The 21,472-nt window shown below is 42.6% G+C and overlaps 2 protein-coding genes and 1 long non-coding RNA gene across 4 annotated transcripts in view; 1 reads left to right on the top strand and 2 right to left on the bottom strand.

Moving 5' to 3' along the window:
* Window positions 1–782: 782 nt before the first annotated feature.
* Window positions 783–16,708, bottom strand: mterf4 (mitochondrial transcription termination factor 4). Its single transcript, XM_062987668.1, has 5 exons — window positions 16,616–16,708; window positions 13,615–13,692; window positions 12,439–12,808; window positions 7,595–7,779; window positions 783–2,040 (listed from the first exon to the last, which is right to left on the bottom strand). The coding sequence occupies exons 2-5, from the start codon at window positions 13,636–13,638 to the stop codon at window positions 1,675–1,677; spliced, it is 945 nt and encodes a 314-aa protein (XP_062843738.1). The 5' UTR covers window positions 13,639–13,692; window positions 16,616–16,708; the 3' UTR covers window positions 783–1,674.
* On the top strand, window positions 1,777–20,057 carry LOC134302533 (uncharacterized). Of its 2 annotated transcripts, XR_010007543.1 has the most exons (4): window positions 1,777–2,057; window positions 2,250–2,437; window positions 8,078–8,206; window positions 19,527–20,057. It is a non-coding gene; the product is annotated as an uncharacterized LOC134302533 (long non-coding RNA). The 2 variants fall into 2 exon arrangements; XR_010007544.1 differs by lacking the exon at window positions 8,078–8,206.
* pask (PAS domain containing serine/threonine kinase) overlaps window positions 17,455–21,472 on the bottom strand; it is a 30,161-nt gene continuing 26,143 nt past the window's right edge. The window contains exons 18-20 of the mRNA XM_062987666.1: window positions 19,681–19,814; window positions 18,277–18,420; window positions 17,455–17,904 (exon numbers count right to left, since the gene is read on the bottom strand). Of these exons, the coding sequence (XP_062843736.1) occupies window positions 17,732–17,904; window positions 18,277–18,420; window positions 19,681–19,814 (451 nt within the window). The 3' untranslated portion in view covers window positions 17,455–17,731. The remainder of the gene's footprint in view (window positions 17,905–18,276; window positions 18,421–19,680; window positions 19,815–21,472) is intronic.

The following is a 21,472-nucleotide window of genomic DNA, read 5'->3' as shown; positions in this document are numbered from 1 at the left end:
TGCCCTGACCGAGGAGATCGAAGCTAACCAACATCCCCTCCGAAACACTGGCAGCAGCCGGATGCATTTTTGCCACCCACACATTGATGAGTTTGGCGCCACCTAGCGTTGCATGCGGAGAGACACACCCTAAGGGCACTCTTCCTCATCTCTTGTGTAGGCGCCTCTTAATCAGTTGGCAGAGGTCGTAATCGCATTCTGACAGAGAGAGACCCACCCCCTCCTGTCTCCAATCACCCCCCCCCCCGACCTGAACAACAGGCCAATCGTTGTTCATATAGCCGCCCAGCCTCGACCGGTGAAGGCAGAGCTGGATTCGAAACGACGCACTTTCGAAATCCAGCTCTGGTTGCAGCGTGTGTTTTTACTTTTGTCAAATATTTAAACCCTTACTTCATACACATTGCTGTGGTGGCACCAATTACATAAACCAAACCCTTAAACCAAACCTTCCACCCAGTGCAGGTGTCAGTCTGGCTCATGCTGCCATCCTGCCAAGTTTCCTCTTTTTTGAAAACCAAAATATGATCACCCTAGATTGGATGTCACTTCCACTTACGCCTCCTGACAGTAGGTTTCATTACTGTGGTGGCAAGGCGGTCACTCCCTGCCCATCCTTTCCTTTCTTAAACACAGCTAAATGTGTGTTGGGTGCTTAGCCAGGTAGGGGTCATCGCTCAGACAACCACTGCATTTTATTTAAGCTTGTACTCTGAAGCTGATGTGACATCAGGCTGTTAAAACCGTTTTAGCTAATATTCCAATAAACCTTTTAAATTCACTTAGGGTCCCAAAAAAACGAAATGTCATTTTATTAATGGTTTTACTGACGTACCTGTTGTACACAAGGTTTTATTTTCCACATTCCAAAAAAGTTGGGACAGTAAAGCATTTACCACTTTGTAATGTTTGTACCATTTTTTTTCCATGATTTTTTTTTTTTTTTTTACCACAATACACATTTCAACTGTGTGATGGTCCATCCTAGATGCCACCGAGCCCAGAGAAGTCGAGGCCTCTTTATGCACAGTAAAGTTTTTTTTTTTGTGCATTTTTTGCGCGTCCAATTATCCAGTTTGCACCGTGCTTCCTCTCTGTCTATGCCGAACTCTGCCCTGACCGAGGAGATCAAAGCTATCCCATATTCTCTCTGAAACATGAGCAGCAGCCACCTGTATTTTTTCACCTACACATTGACGATTGTGGCGCCACCTAGCATGCATGCGGAGAGACACACCCTAAGAGCAAATCCCTTCCAATCTTTCTTTGAGGTTCATTGTTTTTAAACATTTCAATCATTTTCTCACGCATTTGTTGATAAACTGGAGATCCTTTGATCATCTTTGCTCATCAAAGACTCAGCGTTTTCTGGATGCTGATTTTGTACCAAACCATGATCACAATCACCTGTTTGGAATCAAATCATTATTTATTTTTTTCACTTCATTACTAGCCCTAAATTGCCCCCGTCCCAACTTTTTTTGGGACATGAAAATAAAAGTCAAAGTAAATGTGTAATGTAAATGTAAGGAACACTGCATTTTTATTTTATTTGCATTTTCCATACTGTCCCAACTTTTTCTGATCTGGGGTTGTATAATAACCCTGCTCAGAATGGCTTACAAATAATAAAAAAAAAGAAAATGTACCAAAAGTCTTTTGGTAACCCGCATTTCAAACGGGCTTGTCTGTGTGATCCTCTATTTCTTCATCCTCCTCTTCCTCTTCTCCCTCATCTTCACTGCTGTACTCATCACCTTCATCCAGCTCCTCCTGCTCTCTTGCCACCAGTTTCCGGAACACGTCAAACTCCTCCTGTGTTGCATTGGCAATCTTTCCCAGGTAGACGTCTTCAGAGACACTCAGCACGTCTTTCAAGCGCGGATTGAGTATGAGCGTTTGACCCTTCTTGTCGGGGGTCTGGTAGAGTCCACGTCGCTCCAGGAAGCCGTGCCGACACCGCAGCTCCTCCGCGGAAAGCCTGAAGAGCTTCGCTTTCACCATCTCGGCCTGGCGACAGCCCATGCGGAAATATACATACTGCAGGGAGAACAAGTGTAAGTTGATTAGTATCAAATAGTAAAAGGGGACATGCGGGTCCCCATGTACAGCAAGCACATTTGATGTTTTTGTAGCAATGGTACCATATTGAGGTACAGCCCTAATGAGTAACATTATTTTAATGTTCTATTTATACATTTTCCCCCCCAATTCAACCCCCCAATCGTGATTCATCTCTACTGATGCAGACCTCCACACCTGACCAAAGAGAGTCCAGCTGTCACATGCCCCCTTCGACACGCAAGCAGAACCGACCCATCTTTTCACCTGGACGAGGTGAATTTATGTGGAGATCTTGCACACCATCATCTTCCCTGCACTTACTGTGCAGGCACCATTGATCAGCCAGCAAAGCCAACAACTGCAGCAGTTATGAGTAAGGCCCTTCCTAATTTATGGCCGTGAAAACCATGGACTGTGTCATGGACTGTGAAATGAGCCTTTTCCCGAGTAATATGCGATTTGCTAAGAAAGGTTTGTGTTTAGCGGTTTAACATTTTTCATTTGTGTAACGTTAATTCGCACTATGAGGCGGTCCTAGCAATCCTACGGCAATTCAGTTAGCAAGCGGTTGGCCAAAATGTCCAAGATGGCGAAGTGTAAACATTTACATTTTCAGCATTTAGCATACGCTTTTATCCAAAGCGACTTACACAATGAGCGGAACACGATGAGCAATTGAGGGTTAAGGGCCTTGCTCAGGGACCCAACAGTGGCAACTTGGTGATGGCGGGGCTTGAACCGGCAACCTTCTGTTTACTAGTCCAGTACCTTAACCACTGAGCTATCACTGGCCCTACAGCTAACTGTAAAGCAGCTAAAAACACTACTCGGGTAACTGAGTTTGGAAAACTCCCAACCTTTACATTCAACAATGTTTACATTCATAGATTAAGGTAGGCTGTGCTGTATTGTAGCTTCCATTTATTCTATCATTCAATTTATGAGTGTAATTTAATGACTGGCGTGAATGAGGAAACCCTGTTCAGCCATTGTCCCGCACTTTACAGACACACAGCCAATCGTGTGTCCGATAGCAGAGCTGAGATTTGAACTCAAAAGCTCAAGATCTCAGCACTGGTGGGCTAGTGTACTTTACCGCCGAGTCACCCGAGTGCTTCTACTTCTACTGGAGATTTTTATTCACTATAAATTACAAAATAAAAATATTTGAGTAATAACAGAGACACCACATTAAAAGACGGGTTTACTTTGAAGTGACTAAATCACACAGCTGGACATGTGATCTCTATAATCTCTATCCGATTAACAGATGGGTCACAAAACATGTACAAGCTCAGTATGTGGAGCTCAGGAGGTGCAGTGGTCTAACACTAAACTAAACTCATGAGTTTGAATCTTGTTTAGCTGTGTTTGAAGGGCCATTAAAGTTTACACTTTGGTTACATTCATGACAGGAACGCTAGTTACTCATTACACGAGATTCATCAGTTCACAAGGTTATATCGAACACAGTGATGGACAATTTAGTGTCTCCAGTTCACCTCACTTGCATGTCTTTGGACTGTGGGAGGAAACCAGAGCACCTGGAGGAAACCCACGTGGACACGGGGAGAACAGGCAAACTCCACACAGAAAGGACCTGCACCGCCCCACCTGGGGATCGAACCCAGGACCTTCTTGCTGTGAGGTGACAGTGCTACCCCCTTAGCCACCGTGCCGCCCTAAGGGCCCCTAAAGATCCACAGCCAACTGTATGTTGGTGCCCAGCTGTTTGATAGCACAGCTTAGACAGAGAGTCCGAGTCGCACGTAAGTCGCACACACAGCGACTTCAGACTCGACTCTGACTCGTTTCAAATGACTCCGACTCGACTCATGACTCATAAACAACAAGAGTCCCTTTTATTAAAGATGAATTAAACGTCCATCCGACATCATTCTGATCGTGTCACTTTCTGCTCTCTTATAACGCTCCGGCCGTCTTAACCAGCAACGCACGCAATGGGTAAATGTTACAGCCAGCTTCCGGCGTAGCGATGAAGCGTCGCTCCCTACTCCCTACACAGTTTGAAGTTCACTTCATTTGAACATTTTCGTTACCTTTGGATTTGAATCTAACTTAAAATGGTGGAATACCCTACGTAGTGCACATCACAGGAACAACTGAGGTGAATGGATCGCTCCTACAGAATTGGCGTTACTGGTTGAAAGAACCGCTTTCTGAACCAATCAGACCTTCTGATTTAAATTTTTAGTAAGAAATGCTGTTATTTGCATTTATTCAGTTTGCGTCACACAGATGACGTGTCAGTGAAACGCTTGATTGGCTTTCTAACAAGTTCGTGTTTTACTTCACAACCGGGAAAAGTTTGGAGGTTTTTAATTACAGTAATCCCTCCTCGATCGCGGGGGTTGCGTTCCAGAAAGGTGAAAATCTGCGAAGTAAAAACCATAATTTTTATATATTTTAAGCCCTTACAAACCCTCCCACACTCTTATAAACATTTCCCGCACAGTTATACAGCATAAAGCGGAATCTAATGCTTCTCTCCTTCGCTGAGCCAATCAGCACCCAGGATACTTAACCGCGTGCTCTGATTGGGTAGCTTCTTAGCCATCCGCCAATAGCGTCCCGTGTATGAAATCAACTGGGCAAACCAACTGAGGAAGCATGTATCAGAAATAAAAAGACTCCTTGTCCGCAGAAATCCGCGAACCAGCGGAAAATCCGCGATTTACATTTAGATATGCTTGCATATAAAATCCGCGATAGAGTGAAGCCGCGAAAGTCGAAGCGCGATATAGCGAGGGATTACTGTATAAACACATTTACAAAATAACAGATTATATTCCTAATGGGACACATGGTTATAAATATAATAGCATCTGGAAGAACATAAGCTAAGGTAAGCAGTGGTTATGATTTTTTTTGCTGTGTTTTGGATTTTAATAATAATAATAATAATAAATTTTATTTATAAAGCGCCTTTCACGAGACCCAAGGCCACTGTACAATAAAAACAATAAAAATTACAGAGAACATCAGCATAAAAACAGTAATGTGCATGTAAATAAAATAGATAATAATGTCATGATTAGGATAGTAATGGTATAAAAGTAGAATAAGATACAACATAAGACAAAAATATTAAAATGTAAGAAGAAAATAAAACACTAAATAAATGATTAAGCGATTGCTCACTCATAAGTTAACTGATAGAGATGTGTTTTGAGACTAACTTTGAATAATGACAATGAATGACAGGTACGTACAGTGTATCACAAAAGTGAGTACACCCCTCACATTTCTGCAGATATTTAAGTATATCTTTTCATGGGACAACACTGACAAAATGACACTTTGACACAATGAAAAGTAGTCTGTGTGCAGCTTATATAACAGTGTAAATTTATTCTTCCCTCAAAATAACTCAATATACAGCCATTAATGTCTAAACCACCGGCAACAAAAGTGAGTACACCCCTAAGAGACTACACCCCTAAATGTCCAAATTGAGCACTGCTTGTCATTTTCCCTCCAAAATGTCATGTGACTCGTTAGTGTTACTAGGTCTCAGGTGTGCATAGGGAGCAGGTGTGTCCAATTTAGTAGTACAGCTCTCACACTCTCTCATACTGGTCACTGAAAGTTCCAACATGGCACCTCATGGCAAAGAACTCTCTGAGGATCTTAAAAGACGAATTGTTGCGCTACATGAAGATGGCCAAGGCTACAAGAAGATTGCCAACACCCTGAAACTGAGCTGCAGCACAGTGGCCAAGATCATCCAGCGTTTTAAAAGAGCAGGGTCCACTCAGAACAGACCTCGCGTTGGTCGTCCAAAGAAGCTGAGTGCACGTGTTCAGCGTCACATCCAACTGCTGTCTTTGAAAGATAGGCGCAGGAGTGCTGTCAGCATTGCTGCAGAGATTGAAAAGGTGGGGGGTCAGCCTGTCAGTGCTCAGACCATACGCCGCACACTACATCAAATTGGTCTGCATGGCTGTCACCCCAGAAGGAAGCCTCTTCTGAAGTCTCTACACAAGTTTGCTGAAGACATGTCAACAAAGGACATGGATTACTGGAACCATGTCCTATGGTCTGATGAGACCAAGATTAATTTGTTTGGTTCAGATGGTCTCAAGCATGTGTGGCGGCAATCAGGTGAGGAGTACAAAGATAAGTGTGTCATGCCTACAGTCAAGCATGGTGGTGGGAATGCCATGGTCTGGGGCTGCATGAGTGCAGCAGGTGTTGGAGAGTTACATTTCATTGAGGGACACATGAACTCCAATATGTACTGTGAAATACTGAAGCAGAGCATGATCCCCTCCCTCCGGAAACTGGGTCGCAGGGCAGTGTTCCAGCATGATAATGACCCCAAACACACCTCTAAGACGACCACTGCTTTATTGAAGAGGCTGAGGGTAAAGGTGATGAACTGGCCAAGCATGTCTCCAGACCTAAACCCAATAGAACATCTTTGGGGCATCCTCAAGCGGAAGGTGAAGGAGCGCAAAGTCTCGAATAACCGCCAGCTCCGTGATGTCGTCATGGAAGAGTGGAAAAGCATTCCAGTGGCAACCTGTGAAGCTCTGGTAAACTCCATGCCCAGGAGAGTTAAGGCAGTTCTGGGAAATAATGGTGGCCATACAAAATATTGACACTTCAGGAACTTTCACTAAGGGGTGTACTCACTTTTGTTGCCGGTGGTTTAGACATTAATGGCTGTATATTGAGTTATTTTGAGGGAAGAATAAATTTACACTGTTATATAAGCTGCACACAGACTACTTTTCATTGTGTCAATGTGTCATTTTGTCAGTGTTGTCCCATGAAAAGATATACTTAAATATCTGCAGAAATGTGAGGGGTGTACTCACTTTTGTGATACACTGTATCTGTAGTGGGAGTTCATTCCAGAGTTTAGGGCCAGCAACACTAAAAGCTCTGTCACCTACAGAACGTAATTTTGCAGATGGAACTGCTAGAAGATGTGAATTTGAGGAGCGTAAAGTGCGTGACGGAACATAGCTCTGAAGTAAGTGAGTCAAGTATGTGGGGGCGAGGCCATGGAGAGACTTATAGACAAGCACCAGTATTTTATAATGCACTCTAAACTGTACTGGAAGCCAGTACCGCTGTGCCTTGATTTATCGTGCGCACTTTTGTTTTGCAATGAAAACAAAACGTATCAGTTTAAGCTTTTAACTTTTGCTTTCTTGTTACGGAAATTACATTCATGTGCACAATGACTAGGAAAGTAAAGGCACTAAGTAAAACGGCAAAATACAGTCGCTAATCTGTTGTTGTTTTTATCTGAACTTACAGATTATTTGTTTATTTTTACTCTACATTTCCAATATATGTTTTGTGTATATTATATTGATACGTGATTTTACCCGGACTCTAGCCTAAAGACTGGTGATTTGACCCGGACTCATATTTTGTGACTTGTGAACATCTCTGAGCTTAGATTTGTATTAGACCGCCGCACCACTGGAGCATGGTGTTACGATCTTGCACTGACGACACTGCTTTTCGAAAGCTGTATAACAATAACGCATACCTGAAACATGTACTCCAGACATGCAGGCTCCTCTTCCGTCACGTGTGGCGAGTCTCTGAGAATGTCGGTCACCTGCTGGGCGGTGAACTTGCACTTCTCTCTGAGTCGTCGAGACACAGCGTTCACCCTCTTCGCCTGAAGCGTTAGGATCTGAGGGTGGTGGCTGATCACTCTTTGCAAGCTGCCTGAGAAACACAGAGCAGTGTTGGTTAGTTGAGGATCAGTCAGTCATTTTTTAGATGGTTGTTGAAAGATATAGGCTGTTGTGCATTGTGATGCTTTAACTGTTTGAGAAAAGCTTTCCTGATTGGATTTTCACTAGTAATAGGTGCACACAAACTTGGTTGACTGGAGTGGTGTACAGCAGTGGTCCCCAACCACTGGGTCATGGACCGGGTCATTTATTACCGGGCCGAACAGAAAGAATAAATAACAAGAGGTCGCTACAAAAGCAATTAAAACACTGCTTTTTTCAACCTCCAGGATTTTCTGCATTGACAGCAACAAAGTTACGGAGTAGACTGGACATAAGGAGCACAATTGGGGTGTAATTGTCTCCCATCACCTGTAGGTGGGAGCATCAGCAGGGTTCCCACTAATTTTCCATAATCGGTGAGTAGTACCGTCATGCACTTTGTGTTTTTTTTGTATTTTTTTCTCCCTTTTAGGGCGTCCAATTGCCCGATTGCATTACGCTTCCTCTCCACTAATGCCGATCCCCGCTCTGATTGAGGAGAACGAAGCTAACCCACACCCCCTCAGACACGTGGGCAGCAGCCGTATGCATGCATTTTTTCCTCTGCACTAGGCGAGTGCTAATGCAGTTCAGCCCTGTGTACGGAGAGACACAACCTGATCAGATCAACGCACTCCTCACTGCCCCTGTGCAGGCGCCATCAATCAGCCAGCAGAGGTCGTAGTTTCATCAGTTACGAGGAGACCCTATCCGGCAATGAACAACAGTTCAATCGTTGTTCATGTGGCCGCTCAGCCCAGTCGGATGGCAGAGCTGAGATTCCATACGATGTATTCGAGATCTCAGCTCCGGTGTGCTAGCGTGTGTTTTACCGCTGCGCCACCTGAGCGATCTTTGTGTTTTTTATTGCGCTCATCGTAAATTTTATTTTAAATCCTCCCACCCTTGCCGGTCCGTGAAATTATATATTATTTGAAATATAAAAAAATATATATGAATATATATGAAATATATATGAAACTAGTCCGTGGTGCACAAACTGTTGGGGACTGTTGGTGTGTTTCTACTCTGGCGTTTAATATTGTCAATATAAAATAAAGCAATAAGCCACGAGAGACGGGGAAGGATGTTTTGGCATGACGCGAAGCGGAGTGCCTAAAACGTCTTTCCCGTGATAAAATCATAGCAGTAACGCACGGTCTCGAGTGGCTTATTGCTTATATAAAACGGCGGTCAACATAAAATATAATAAAATACAACAATGTTCAATAAATAAATGTTTTTATATACAAAAACACTTACAAAAAGCATTCTTCCACGAAATCGCGTAGTCCGTTAACAGTGTTGCTAGGCAACATGAGGGCGAACATAACATTCACTTTTTCTTTTCAGTGACGTATTAATATGGAATGATGTGAGGTGGTCATAGGTGTGCGTTTATCTGGAATTTTACAACGGCTTCGAACGCGGCTCAGCCAATCAGATCTTAGGACCGGAACTATCCGTTTTATAATACAAAATAATGGTAGTAATTTTAGTACACATTTAACTGTATGTTGGCATCCGACTGGTCCATAGAACAATGCTAATGGTTGACTGGAGTGCTGTACAGCATACCACCACTGGCTTCCGGAGCAGTGGAAACTGTGGATGTTCTTGGATGGTTAATTATGCTTTACTATCTGGCACCACTGTGGTGAAGCAAATTTGATCTAGGGCTGTTTTTAAAGGTTTCCTCCCTTCGTTCAAAAACAAATGGGAAATACTAATGGGACTGCATAAATAGGTCATATTGGGGGGGGGGGGGTTCTTTCAAACAGGTTCTTTCCTGTTTCAGCATGGCAAAGTGTACTTAATGCCACCCGAAACCAGTACGATTAATAAAAACGCTGACAGCAAGCAGGCCTAATCACTGTCCGACCTCACTAATGCTGCTGTGGCTGAATGGAAGTATGGAAGTGAATCAGTGCTGCCTGATTCACTTTCATTCAGCAACAGGATCTATTACCAGGATCTACTAGAAAGCCAGAATCTATTATCAGGATCTAATACAAAGCCTTACTAAAGGAGTAACGGAGTAGACTATTAATGCCCAGGGTGTTCGAATAAGACATTCAATAAACACATAAAGCTGAAGGATGGACACATGGACAATATACAGTGTATCACAAAAGTGAGTACACCCCTCACATTTCTGCAAATATTTCATTATATCTTTTCATGGGACAACACTATAGACATGAAACTTGGATATAACTTAGAGTAGTCAGTGTACAACTTGTATAGCAGTGTAGATTTACTGTCTTCTGAAAATAACTCAACACACAGCCATTAATGTCTAAATGGCTGGCAACATAAGTGAGTACACCCCACAGTGAACATGTCCAAATTGTGCCCAAAGTGTCAATATTTTGTGTGACCACCATTATTATCCAGCACTGCCTTAACCCTCCTGGGCATGGAATTCACCAGAGCTGCACAGGTTGCTACTGGAATCCTCTTCCACTCCTCCATGATGACATCACGGAGCTGGTGGATGTTAGACACCTTGAACTCCTCCACCTTCCACTTGAGGATGCGCCACAGGTGCTCAATTGGGTTTAGTCCATCACCTTTACCTTCAGCTTCCTCAGCAAGGCAGTTGTCATCTTGGAGGTTGTGTTTGGGGTCGCTATCCTGTTGGAAAACTGCCATGAGGCCCAGTTTTCGAAGGGAGGGGATCATGCTCTGTTTCAGAATGTCACAGTACATGTTGGAATTCATGTTTCCCTCAATGAACTGCAGCTTCCCAATGCCAGCAACACTCATGCAGCCCAAGACCATGATGCTACCACCACCATGCTTGACTGTAGGCAAGATACAGTTGTCTTGGTACTTCTCACCAGGGCGCCGCCACACATGCTGGACACCATCTGAGCCAAACAAGTTTATCTTGGTCTCGTCAGACCACAGGGCATTCCAGTAATCCATGTTCTTGGACTGCTTGTCTTCAGCAAACTGTTTGCGGGCTTTCTTGTGCGTCAGCTTCCTTCTGGGATGACGACCATGCAGACCGAGTTGATGCAGTGTGCGGCGTATGGTCTGAGCACTGACAGGCTGACCTCCCACGTCTTCAACCTCTGCAGCTATGCTGGCAGCACTCATGTGTCTATTTTTTAAAGCCAACCTCTGGATATGACGCCGAACACGTGGACTCAACTTCTTTGGTCGACCCTGGCGAAGCCTGTTCCGAGTGGAACCTGTCCTGGAAAACCGCTGTATGACCTTGGCCACCATGCTGTAGCTCAGTTTCAGGGTGTTAGCAATCTTCTTATAGCCCAGGCCATCTTTGTGGAGAGCAACAATTCTATTTCTCACATCCTCAGAGAGTTCTTTGCCATGAGGTGCCATGTTGAATATCCAGTGGCCAGTATGAGAGAATTGTACCCAAAACACCAGATTTAACAGCCCTGCTACCCATTTACACCTGGGACCTTGACACATGACACCAGGGAGGGACAACGACACATTTGGGCACAATTTGGACATGTTCACTGTGGGGTGTACTCACTTATGTTGCCAGCTATTTAGACATTAATGGCTGTGTGTTGAGTTATTTTCAGAAGACAGTAAATCTACACTGCTACACAAGTTGTACACTGACTACTCTAAGTTATATCCAAGTTTCATGTCTATAGTGTTGTCCCATGAAAAGATATAATGAAATATTTGCAGAAATGTGAGGGGTGTACTCACTTTTGTGATACACTGTATATATTTCAATGGTCAGGACCACCACAGAGCAGGTATTATGTGGGTGGTGGATCATTCTCAGCACTGCAGTGACACTGACATGGTGGTGGTGTGTTAGTGTGTGTTGTGCTGGTATGAGTGGATCAGACACAGCAGCGCTGCTGAAGTTTTTAAATACCGTGTCCACTCACTGTCCACTCTATTAGACACTCCTACCTAGTTGGTCCACCTTGTAGATGTAAAGTCAGAGACGATCGCTCATCTATTGCTGCAGGCAAGCCGTAGCCTAGTGGTTAAGGTACTGGACTAGTAACCAGAAGGTCACTGGTTCAAGCTCCACCACTGCCAGGTTGCTGCTGTTGGGCCCCTGAGCAAGGCCCTTAACCCTCAATTGCTCAGACTGCATACCGTAACTGTAATGTAAGTCTCTTTGGATAAAGGCGTCTGCTAAATGCCGAAAATGTAAATGTTTGAGTTGGTCATCTTCTAGACCTTCATCAGTGGTCATAGGACGCTGCCCACTGGGCGCTGTTGGCTGGATGTTTTTGGTTGGTTGACTATTCTTAGTCCAGCACTGACAGTGAGGTGTTTAAAAACTCCATCAGCGCTGCTGTGTCTTACCAACTCATACCAGCACAACACACACTCTGGCGTGTGATGGTTGCGATTCTCCTCGGCCAGGTGTGGAGGTCTGTATCAGTGGAGACAGTGGTTGGCTATTGGGTGGTTGGATATGACTAGACTGGGAAAGAATATGCTGTACACCACTCCAGTCGACCATTAGCATTGCAGAGTGTGATCAAACACACACTGCGCACACATCAAAGGGAGTGTCTCAGGAGAATATACACCCTCCTTGGACGCCATCGGGGTCCCCAGCAGTGGATTGGCTGTGCTAAATTGGGAGAATGCCTACCTTCGAGCAGTCCAAGCTTCCTCAGGTTTGTAATCCTCTGCTGTAACTGGGCAGTTGTAACAGAATAAAGCGCAGGACATTTCTCCAGGATCTTCAGCACACTGCCTGCGTTTAAGCCGAGGCTAAACAGCGCCATCAGTACCGGCAGGTCCCCCTTGCAGCGATGTTTAGTCGCTCCTTCATACACGACCTCTGCCTGGCTCTCTGAGAAACCCATGTCAGCCAGAGACTGCTTGGTTAACTTTCTTTCATGATTCTGGATTGACTGTTGTGATGACGAAGAGAGTGATCTGTAAGGAATTGATAACCTGGACGATTCCTGGACAGCGACACATTTCACTAATCCCATCTTCCAGGTCCATCGTAGAATCTGTGATAAATATTTACATTTAATAAAATTTCATAAGCAAAATAAGCATTAAAGGAAAACTGCTGATCTGGAGGACCAAAAACTCTTTGCTTTAATGCTGTCCAGAAAGGCAAAGCAAAACCCATATATGGCAGCAAACCCCATTTCCAGAAAAGTTGGGACACTTTCTAAAATTGGAATAAAAACTAAAACCTGTAATTTGTTAAATTTCTTGAACTTTTATTTTACCTGGTTCAAAATAATAATACAGCTTTTTTTTTTTTTACTAGGAGAAACTAAATGTACTGAATATTCCCATATATTTATATATTTTATATATAATATATATTTTCTATCATAAAACTGTCTTTCAGATCCCAAATTAGGAATTCCAGCTCCACTGATATCCCTGTAATTGATAAGAATTTATGTAGTGTCCACATTTAAGCTTTTATAAACAGTATTAGGTAGAAATGTATGTTTAAACTGAGTTATTTCACTTGTCATTTAACGTTACCACATAGAACTACTGTGACCGGCTGAATCCCAAATAGCTGTAATCTCTTTACAAAAGTGCACTACACATGCTAAGAACGAAGCGCTTGAACACCCTATTTAGTGCACTACGCTTTTCACAAAGAGTTATTTGTAATACAACAGTCGCTAGCTAGCGAACCGGTAATACCGCTTGCCTTACACAGGTTAATGTATTCCGCCTCACTTTTTTTACTTTAAATAAAGACTAGGTTACAATATTGTAAAATAATTGAAAAAAGGACCTTCATACAGAAAATAAATCAATTAAACTTCCAAAGTGTCTCACTTACCCGTCCACAAGCCAGGGCACTCATTGGTCCGGCATGAAAATATTTCCTCTGACTGGCGGATGCAAAGCAAAGTTCCGTCTATTATAAAAGAAAAATAAATATAAGCTAGAGTAAAAAACAACGCAGTAAATTGTCAGATCAAACACTAAATGACTAGAATAATGTGTTCTTATTAGACTATTTAATTTGTTCACAGAAATACTGTCCATCCACAGAGAACCAAACCCATCAATCATACTCATAAGTCTCATCATACTCCATTCGTCATTTCTCAGGTTCCAGGGCCTCGAACAGCTGTACAGGTTTTCAATTATTTCCTTCGGGATAAATAAAGTATCTATCTATATCTACAGGTTTTTGTCAAGCTACAGCACTGATTGTAGTCACTCTTAACACCAGGGTAACAAATATTTATGGGTTCGATTCCCAGGTGGAGTGGTCCGAGTCTGTGTGGGTTTCTTCCGGAAGCTCCAGTTTCCTCCCCCCGTCCAAAGGCATGCAAGTGAGGTTAATTGGAGATACACAATTGCACTAGGTATGAGTGTGCTTGAATGAGTCTATGTGTTTGTCCTGTGATGGACTGGTGACTGGTCCAGTGTGTTTCCTACCCTTTGCCAATTCAATTGAACCCAGTGGTGGTAAAACAGACAATGAATGAATGAAAATCCTATGAAGTTGATGGTGGTGGGTGTTCTAGGAGAAGCTCTGCGTCTTTCAGTGCAATATCATGTTTGGGCGGCACGGTGGCTAAGTGGGTAGCACTGTCGCCTCACAGCAAGATCATCCTGGGTTCGATCCCCAGGTGGGGCGGGCCAGGTCCTTTCTGTGTGGAGTTTGCATGTTCTGGACCAGTCTGCGTGGTTTTCCCCCGGGTGCTCCGGTTTCCTCCCACAGTCCAAAGACATGCAAGTGAGGTGAATTGGAGACACTAAATTGTCCATGACTGTGTTTGATATAACCTTGTGAACTGATGAACCTTGTGTAATGAGTAACTACCGTTTCTGTCATGAATGTAACCAAAAGTGTGAAACATGGCGTTAAAATCCTAATAAACAAACAAAACCTACAGCCTTAGTGCGTAGTACCACCCTTTTTGCAGCATATCACAGACTGTAAACGTTTGTTGTTGGTAGCCAGCGTGTTTAAGTTTTTGTTTTATATTACTGGCAACATATTAATTATTAATGTACAGTATATTTACCATAAAATACAGGTAGAAATACAGGTAGAACATCAAACAGATTTTGTATAGTTTACAATTTAATACATTTCAAAGATATTGTACAAATTATTTTCTTAGCATTTTACATACTGTTCCAACTTTTGTTAATGTCTACAAAACAAAACCAGTGAAGCAAAGATTTTTGTAAAAAAACCTTGGAGTCCACACCATGTCGTATTTCTGCAGTCCTATGCTCCCATGGAGGACCTACCTGTGTTTTTACAGTTCAAATGTACTCATTATTTACCCGTAAATTTAGATCTGTTTAATTAGCTGCGAGTCATTTCTGTGACAGAATCTCAACAGTGCAGTATTGGGATCCCAGTAAGCAGTTGTATAGTGCAGTAGGTCTGTGGTTCCTTAAAGTGGAGACTGTGAGGTATCGTTAGGGGGTCCACAAATATTTTTTGTTATATATTCCCATGTGAATTAAATAGACTTTTACTAAATTCAATAATTAAAATGAGGTCTACATACATACAGGCATATAATGTAATTTATAAAACGGATAGTTCCGGTCCTAAAATCTGATTGGCTGAGCCGCGTTCGAAGCCGTTGTAAAATCCCCGATAAACGCACACCTATGACCACCTCACATCATTCCATATTAATACGCCACTGAATAGAAAAAATTAATGTTATTTTCGCCCTCATGTTGCCTAGCAACACTGTTAATCGAACTATTTTGCGTCGCGGAAGAATGCTTTATTGTAAGTTTATACACAATAAATACATTTATGAATTAAACATTGTTGTATTTATTATATTTTATGTTGACCGCCGTTTTATAAAAGCAATAAGCCACTCGAGACCGTACGTTACTGTTACGATTTTAGCACGGGGAAAGAAGTTTTAGGCACTCTGCTTCGCGTCGTGCCAAAAACGTCATCCCCGTGCTAAAATCACAGTAATGCACGGCCTCTCATGGTTTATTGCTTTAGTAGTTTCCAAAGTAAATATGTAGATTTAGTCCTTTCATATTATAGATTTATGATACCGCAAGGCTTGCAAATATGAATTTTTAAACATAAGCAAGTACGTAGCTATGTAATACCTAATACATGATAAAGCAATAAGCCACGAGAGGCCGTGCGTTACTGTGATTTTAGCACGGGGATGACGTTTTTGGCACGACGCAAAGCGGAGTGCCTAAAACTTCTTTCCCCGTGCTAAAATCGTAACAGTAACGTACGGTCTCGAGTGGCTTATTGCTTTTATAAAACGGCGGTCAACATAAAATATAATAAATACAACAATGTTTAATTCATAAATGTATTTATTGTGTATAAACTTACAATAAAGCATTCTTCCGCGACGCAAGGTAGTCCGATTAACAGTGTTGCTAGGCAACATGAGGGCGAAAATAACTTTAACTTTTTCCATTCAGTGGCGTATTAATATGGAATGATGTGAGGTGGTCCTAGGTGTGCGTTTATCGGGGATTTTACAACGGCTTAGAACGCGGCTCAGCCAATCAGATTTTAGGACCGGAACTATCCATTTTATAATTATGATTTTAATATTATGCATTCAGCAAGGATGACAAAAGGTAAGTTCTTGCTCATGGGAAATTTCATCAATCCATAATGAGAGTATAAATCCTGGTATTTTCTGATTTTGATTGATGTAGTACAGCGGTCGCCAACCTTTTTTGCACCATGACATGGTTTCATATAAGAAATAATTTCACGGACCAGTGGGGGCAGGAGGATTTAAAATAAAATTATATGATGAGCATAATAATAAAAAAAAAAAGTGCAATACTACAATACTACTCACCAATAATAGGATGATAGAAAATCTGAGCTTTTCTTGCTGCAATGAGATGTTCCCACCTAGAGGTGACAGGAGACAATAACACCCGAAGTGTGTTCCTTATGTCCAGACTACTCTTTAACTTTGATTTGGTTGCCGTCAATGCAGAAAATCAGCTTGGTAATAAATGACCCATGGACCAGTACCACTGATGTGGTGGGTTTACTTCTGGTGAGCTGGTGGTGGAAGCTTCCTCACCTCGGTCTGCTTCAGCAGGATCTGCATCAGCAACTGAATCGGAACCTTTTTGCACTTCTCAAATATACGTCCATTCTTAAAGACTCATCATAGGCTATAGGCTGTTTAAAATAGATTTATGACATTTATGACAGATTTATGATTTAAAACTTCCCTGTTCCGTATGATTCTTTTTTACTTGCAACAGAGTGGGGGACTCTGGGCTCACTGAGGCCCACTTTGGGGACTCACTGTTCTATATAACAGGATAACATGACATTTTATCTTCTATATGACTGAGAATAGAGTAGACAATAAGGACAATAAAGGTACGTCACTGACTGTTGTGTAAACATGCATGTTTGGGATACATTTATTTAAATCTCGAAATTGTTTCTGAATTATGAAAGCTTAATAAAGCCATTTAAAATGTGAAAGAAAAAAATCAATATGAACAAAATAAAAATATTAACATGATAAATGATTCTGTATTATTAAAAATGTAAATAATTTAGTGTTTAAAATCAGTTTAAAATAAGTTGTCTGCACAACTGTTTTCTTTAATTACATTTTTCATGGCTGTTCCTCGATACATTAAAATATAACAGGAAATATATACGCAAGGATTTTGGAATTGATTCATTTTGCTTTAACAGGTGATTCTTCAAAAACTGCAGAACGTTGTTACAATGTTACATTTTAATTTGCAATTCACAAACCAGTGTAAATGGACAACCACTTCGCAGACAGGTTGAAGGTCTTTCTGCCTTTTGCAGGACGAAAAAATGGACAGACGGCAGCAACACAATCATTACAGGTCTTTTTTCACACAGTTGATCTTCCCTCGATGTTCTGCTTCACCTGTGTAACGTAACATTAAACAAGTTTAAAACATTCAACATTCTACTCATCAGTGAGATACTTCAGGAGCTCAAACTCTAGTGCTGCCATCGTTCTCCTCTGCTCGTCATCCTCCTCCTCGTCCTCTTCATCCTGCAGAGGTGTGTGGTCAGTGTCATGGTCAATGTTGCTGGATTGCTTCACATCTGGACTGTACTGGTTGTGTTCAGATGATTCTGCGGTCATAAAAGAAAGGCAGTTGAGTACAACAACATATGGCCTAAAACATGTGGATACCTGACCATGATATAGTTGGACATTCCAAAACCATGTGCATTAATATAAAGTTGCCACCTGTTGGGGATTAAGGGCTGGGACTCAAGGGTCCAACAGTGACAGCCTGGCAGTGGTAGGGTTTAAACCAGGCACCTTCTGATTACTTGTCTATTAGCTACCACTGCCACCCTTCTGTGTGGCTATAAGAGTGTCCACATTTGTGGTGCAGTGGTATATATTTTGAATCTCAGGAGTGCTATCAATTATTTGGATGAAGCTCAGTGCCAGTGTGACCCGAGCTTAGTACTTAGCTATACGTCTTCTGCACTAACCGTGGCTGTTGGGGAACACTTCAGTCCAGCTGTATTCTGCCAGGTTAATGGGCTGTCGGATCCACGGCTCCTGTAGCAGCTCCTCCAGCGTCATCCTGTCAGCTGGTTCTGGGTGCAGCAAACCAGCCAGCAGACTGTACAACTCTGGAAACACACAGTTAACCTCACAGCCTACTCTTCACTGACCACATGGTGTGTTTAAGCAAGCCATTTATACACAATAGAGTCAAAAGTGTATGGACGCCCCTCTTAATGATTCAGTTTAGGTATATTCCAGTCACTACCAATGCTGAAAGGTTAGAAATCAATTATCTGAAATTATTTAAATGCTTTGTAGCAACAATTTGGGAAAGGCTCGTCCATCTTTAAGTGTAATTGTGCCCATGCAAACAGAGGATGTTAGCAAAATGGGTAAAAATTTTAACCCATTTTGCTAATCCTTTTTATGGCACTATATTTAGGAGCACCTTCAGCCACAGACCCGTTCCACCAAAATACGCTATTGGAGGTTATTTCTACAGGCTGCTGTCTGGCCTCACAGCTTTAACAATAGACAATCTAAACAAGTGTCACACAGGGTCTGTCCGAAACCTAGCGAGCTCTCTACATAGATGGCATTCCACGCCATCCTACGCACTCCCGAGAAGAATGCTGTCTGAATTCCCAGATGCCTTAAAAAGCTGCCTACTAAGGTGCCTTATTTCGAAGCGATAATCTGACTGAATAACGAGGGAGCATCCGATGCTTCCTTAGTGGTGAAGGCAATCCCAGCATTCAGTGCGGCACAACTTTTCTCACAAAAAATTATAAATATGACGGATGTGCGAATCAACGAACGGAGCCGTTTTCAAATGTAACTAAATTCTTATTGATTTTTAATTTGTATAAAAGTGTACAGGTGTATTTTATTTGCAAATTGTCAGTGGCTTGTCAGTGACAGTTAGCTGGCATGCTAGCGGGTTGTGCTGTCTCAGCCCATTGGTTGGAATGACCTGAGGCTAACTGAGTTAGCTTAGTAAGCGAAAACTGCGGTTAGGTAATCGCCGTCTAAGTAGTGTGTCTAAATAACCTGCCTTATAAGTTGATGTCTCATTAGAATACTCTCTATTAGGCAGCTGCCTAGATAGGCAGTAGGCAGCAAGGCAGCTCATTAGGTGTTCGAACAGACCCACAGACACATCACTGAACATAAAATGTTTAGCACTGATGCTAGATGTTTAATGCTTTCTTCTCCACTTGTGTTTATCCAGATGGAGCAGACTGTTGCTACAAAGGCTTCCTTGTTCCAGCAAGACTAAGCACATGTAAACAAAGAGCGGCCCATAAAAAACATGGTTTGAGAAGTCAGGTGTCCACATACTTCTAACCATATAGTGTACAATGCATACACACAAATGCTGCTACCTGTGGAGATGCCACACGGGGGGTCGAGTTTGGCCTGCATGGTCTCCTCCACGCCGCAGAAAGGATTTTCACTGAAGAGCAGGGTGTATAGTAGCACTCCCAGAGACCACATCTCCAGTTCTGGTCCTTCATATCTACAGTTGCAACAAGAGTTTCAACCACATCATATCAGAACTCAAGGAATGACAATGAGATCCAAGGAGAAACATTTCCCCCCCCCCCCACTGGCCTACAAAACAGCTTGGTAAGTTTATTAAATCCAAAACGAGCAGTGGTGTAAACAATACCAGTGAGTGTTCCTACACGTAACCATAGTTACCTTAGCACACAGACCAAACCATAAGAAATTGATATTCCTAAAATAATAAATTACTCGAAACCAGTAGTTATATTTATGTTTGTAATTAAAGATTTAAACAAGTTGTTTTATTGATAAAATAAATTAATTATTTATGTTTTATAGCCATGCTCAGGTAAACCAGCAGGCCATTATTTATGTATTTATTAATTAGGATTTTAACGTCATGTTTTACACTTTGGTAACATTCATGACAGCACAGGTAGTTACTCATTTCACAAGATTCATCGGTTCAAGTCTTTAATGTCAAACACAGTCATGGACAACTTTGTATCTCCAATTCACCTCACTTGTACGTCTTTGGACTGTGGGAGGAAACCTGAGCTCCTGGAGGAAACCCACGCAGACACGGGGAAATCATGCAAACTTCACACAGAAAGGACCCGGACCGCTCCACTTGGGGATCGAACCCAGGACCTTCTTGCTGTGAGGCAAGTGCTACCCACCGAGCCACCTTCAGCGAGCCACTAAATGGCTTAAATGTTAGCAAAAGTACCATAGTAAAAGTTATGGCATGACCCTCCATATATTTTTTTTAATGCATTTTCTCCCCACACACTCGATTTGACTTCCGCTGCTGAGGGATACCCGATTGCATCCGAGGAGAGCGCGTCGCTGTACACGCCTCTTCCGACACGTGCACAGCCCTCCTCTTCTGTACAGGAGTCTCTTCCGCCAATCAGAGTCCTTACACAGCGTATGAAGATCCCACCCCACACATAGTCCAATTAGTATGTGCTGCATGCACTGCCAATTATGCCCGCCAGATGGCGCCCGGCCGACCGGTGGCGACGGCGAGTTCCGAACCAAGGAGTTCCGAATCTCGGCACTGGTGTGCTAGCGGAATATCCCGCTGTGCCACCTGGGCGCCATGACCCTCCATATTGTAGTCACTCAGTTGGAGTCTACCTGTTGCAAATTAAATTAATTGGACACAGTAAGGAAAAACGCATCAATTTACACTATGGGTGTGTTCGAAAAGCTAGGGAGCTCTTTACATAGACAAATTCAGGCTTGTCAGTGAATTTTATAATTTTCGGTACACGAAGGGAGATGTTAGTTGACATGCTAGCGCGCTGTGCCGTGCCATCCCATCGGTTTGAATGGCAAGATGCTAAATGCGAAACCCGATGGTCTAAGTAGTGCGTTCGAGTAACCTGACTTATAAGTCATTGACTTATTAGAATCCTCTCTACTGAGGCAGCTGCCTATGTAGGCAGTAAGACAGCAAGGCAGCTCCCGGGAATCTCCACAATCATTTTGCGCCAAGGCAACATCAAGGAAATGATATAAAACCAGATCTAAGGCATTGAGGGCTCCCAGGACAACAATGGCCTCGATTTTTTTTAAATGGAAGAAGCTTGGTACAGCCGTAGCACTTTCTGAAGTTGATCATCTGGCCAAATTGCACATCCGGGGCAGGGGGGAGCCATC

Source organism: Trichomycterus rosablanca, chromosome 25 (genome assembly GCF_030014385.1).
Source record: "Trichomycterus rosablanca isolate fTriRos1 chromosome 25, fTriRos1.hap1, whole genome shotgun sequence".
NCBI lineage: Eukaryota > Metazoa > Chordata > Actinopteri > Siluriformes > Trichomycteridae > Trichomycterus > Trichomycterus rosablanca.
The sequence above is the reverse complement of the archived record's forward strand: the minus strand, read 5'-3'. Positions and strand labels throughout refer to the sequence as shown.